The sequence below is a fragment of the Malaclemys terrapin genome, chromosome 1 (genome assembly GCF_027887155.1).
Source record: "Malaclemys terrapin pileata isolate rMalTer1 chromosome 1, rMalTer1.hap1, whole genome shotgun sequence".
Lineage (NCBI taxonomy): Eukaryota > Metazoa > Chordata > Testudines > Emydidae > Malaclemys > Malaclemys terrapin.
Window position 1 is genome coordinate 348,158,772 of NC_071505.1, and position 3,594 is coordinate 348,162,365.

The 3,594-nt window shown below is 44.8% G+C and overlaps 1 protein-coding gene and 1 pseudogene across 1 annotated transcript; one reads left to right on the top strand and one right to left on the bottom strand.

Annotated features, from left to right (window-relative positions):
* Nucleotides 1-559: 559 nt before the first annotated feature.
* LOC128830712 (U4 spliceosomal RNA) lies at nt 560-711 on the bottom strand (annotated as a pseudogene).
* A 1,093-nt stretch (nt 712-1,804) lies between these two features.
* Nucleotides 1,805-2,740, top strand: LOC128832373 (olfactory receptor 51G2-like). The gene has a single exon (XM_054019683.1). The coding sequence runs from the start codon at nt 1,805-1,807 to the stop codon at nt 2,738-2,740; it is 936 nt and encodes a 311-aa protein (XP_053875658.1).
* The last annotated feature ends 854 nt before the right edge of the window (nt 2,741-3,594 follow it).

Sequence of the window (3,594 nt, forward strand, 5' to 3'; positions counted from 1 at the left end):
TCAACAACTTTGTAATACCTGTGCAAGACTTTTCAAAAAGTCCTGGAGAACAGAACTGCTGGTCTGTGTTTCAGCAAAGAGTAGAGCCGAGGTGCAGGAAAGGGGAGCATAATAGTGGTTTCAGTGTAATTTACACGCATTACCTGTTACATGAGCATGGCTGAAGTAACTTGCACATTCAACTGGATATTAGTGCAAATGTAGTGTTTGTGACACCAACCCCTCCCCGCCCAGTTGAAATAACCCTCTGAGTTATCTGTCACACTTCTAATTTGCCTAACACAGGATGCAGATTCTGTGAGGATGAAGAGAAGTCTGTAGGATGATCAAAGTCTCTGGATTCAGTCAACATTGGCTAGGAAAAGCACTTCAGCTTCTCTTGGAGGGATTCTTGGGGATCAGAGTGTATCACTGGGAGCATTTGGCAAGGGAAAGGTAATAGAGTCCTGTTCTAATGGAATTTACACATGTAAATCTGAAGTGATGCCATTACAGTCAATTCAGAACATGGCACTAAAAATTATCTCATGTGCTTCAAAGAGATAGTGGCATAATTTGGACTCTCCAGATTGGATAAAGTAAATAAAATATATATAATGAGGCAATGAAACACATAAATAGCTTCAATGCAGGATAGATAAAGTTTTCAACTAGCAATAATCACACCTCGGATTAACCTCATTGGCTATGATACTGCCACTGCAAAAAGACCGTTTTCACCATGCACTTGCCAAGTGTTTACACACATGTTATGATACAATGGGCCACACTCAGAAATGGAGGGTCAAAAAGGGTGTCTGAGGGAAGGTCACAATTGCAAAAGCACACAGTGCTCAAATAGGCTGAGGAACTCTGAGCCACAAGATATCAATGGGGCCAGTTGCTTAGAAGAATTCAAAGAGGCACAGGGTGTTTATATGGCTTTCCAGAAAATCCAATTGAAGTAGTGAGGATTTATTGAAAAACTCTTGGAAGGACTCTAAACTTTCCTGATTTACACCACAAAATATGTCTAACTGGTGGGTGTCAGGGGAAAAATTTCCTGGGAACAGGTTATCTCATAACTGCCTATTGCAAGACTAGATGGTGCTGGTCCTGCCATGAGTGCAGGGGACTAGACTTGATGACCTCTCGAGGTTCCTTCCAGTTCTTAGCTATCTTAGCAGGTGGCTATCTTACAACAGAAAAACTTCAAAAACAGACTCCAAGGAGAGACTACTGAGCTGATTGATATGCAAACTAGACACAATCAACTCCGGTTTGAATAAGGACTGGGAATGGCTGAGCCATTACAAACATTGAATCTATCTCCCCTTGTAAGTATTCTCACACTTCTTATCAAACTGTCTGTACTGGGCTAGCTTAATTATCACTTCAAAAAAAAATTGTTTTTCTCTTACTTAATTGGCCTCTCAGAGTTGGTAAGACAACTCCCACCTGTTCATGCTCCCTGTATGTGTGTATATATATCTCGTCAATATATGTTCCACTCTATATGCATCCGAAGAAGTGGGCAGTAGCCCACGAAAGCTTATGCTCTCATAAATTTGTTAGTCTCTAAGGTGCCACAAGTACTCCTGTTCTTTTTGTGGATACAGACTAACACGGCTGCTACTCTGAAACCTATCTTCCTATTGATCCTGTAAATCCCAAACTATGTTTTTGCTGATCTTCCTTGAGCTCCGGGGAGTCTCTAGAATTGCACTCAGAGCAGAATGATGTCTCGATAAATATCAACTAGTCTCCTGTTCTTTTTCCTTTCAGGAAGGAAAGTTCAAAACTCATCGGACCTTCTCAGTCCATTATGTCAGCTGTCAATGAAACCAAATTCAACCCTGACGTTTTCCTTCTCACCGGGATACCTGGGCAGGAAGACGTCCATCTCTGGATCTCTATCCCCTTCTGCTTAGTGTATGTTATTTCAATAGTAGGAAATTCAGTCATTCTATTCATTATAAAAACAGATCCAAGCCTCCATGAGCCCATGTACATTTTCCTTTCCATGTTGGCCATCACAGACCTTGGCATATCGATATCCACCATACCGACAATACTGGGCATATACTTGTTTAATTCTAGGGAGATCAGCCTCAATGCTTGTTTTACCCAACTGTTCTTTATCCACTTTCTTGCAAAAATTGAATCCTCCATGCTCTTGATGATGGCCTTTGACCGCTTCGTCGCGATCTGTAACCCACTGAGATATGCTTCCATCTTAACCCTGCCGAGAATAGCCAAGATGGGGTTGGTGTTTGTGCTAAGAGGGGTGGCTGTAGCATTACCATTCCCCTTCCTCCTGAAACGCTTCCAATACTGTCGAGCCAATGTCCTCTCCCATTCCTACTGCCTGCACCAGGACATCATGAAGTTGGCATGTGCGGACATCACAGTCAATAACATCTATGGCTTATTTATTACACTCATAACGGTGTGGTTGGACTCACTGCTCATCTTCCTCTCTTATGTGATGATCCTCAAAGCAGTTCTGAGCATCACATCCCACACAGAGTGCCTCAGGGCCTTGAACACCTGCGTCTCCCACCTCTGCGCCGTCCTGGTCTTCTACATGCCAGAGTTCAGCCTGACTGTCATACACAGATTCGGGAATGGCTCTTCTCCCTTGCTTCAAATTCTCCTGGGCTACATCTACTTGCTGGGCCCGCCCTTGATGAACCCAATTGTGTACAGCGTGAAAAGCAAACATCTTCGTGCGAGGATAATCAAGGTGTTTGTTAAATAAATAGTCAGTTCATCATCCAGCTGCAAGGTTGGTGATACAGGAGTTAAGAAAAACAGGCCGTGGCCACCTATTCCATCCTGGACCCTTATGTCTAAGTCTACAAGAGCTACTGATTTCCACTCTTTAGAGAGAAGTTCAGATGGGGTGTAAGACCTGGAGCCATGGAAGTGGGGCTGTTCCCACGCGCTGTTAAGGGAGGACAGGGCACTGGGGGAAGGAGACCAGGGGAGGCAGCAGCATATACAAAGTGACTGTGTTCGTGGAGAGCCCAGGGACCGGTGGAATGTTGGCCCATAAAGAGCAGTATCGGTGGCTACTCCAAACTCAGAATTTATGTTGATACAGTCAATAAAGAGAAGGGATGTGAATGTTGTTTCTCATTACACCTGGCCTGTCACACAGTCCCGTCTCTATTTAAACATCCACAGGTCATGAAAAAAGCTGCAGAGCTGTTCTGTGGTCACAGTTCTGGCCCTTAATGATCACTCTGGGAGCTGCATAATCCATTGGGCTGCCCGAGCTGTGGACAGGGGCTATTCAAGGGATACAGTCACCCACCCTTCCCCTACGCCCTCAGTCAGGTGCTTGTGACTGAGTCATGTCAGAGACCTGATTAACACAGGAACCCCAGGAGAAGCCATTCAGGTAATATCCCCCACCCCTTATTGATGGCTCAGCCCACAGAAGCATATTCCCTCCTACTCCTCCCCTCTGTTTGTGCTCTCCCAGTAATACAAAGGGGTAGAAACAGGCCTCACCTCCCCAACAGAGTCACGGTCATCTCCTGTCCCAGCCCAGCCCATTCAGAGTAGGGTGACCACCTTTTCAAAAGCCAAAAGCAGAACACATGCAGG

What these genes read in the sequence shown, in the direction of transcription:
- LOC128832373 (XM_054019683.1), top strand. Translation starts at nt 1,805, where the DNA reads ATGTCAGCTGTCAATGAAACCAAATTCAACCCTGACGTTTTCCTTCTC.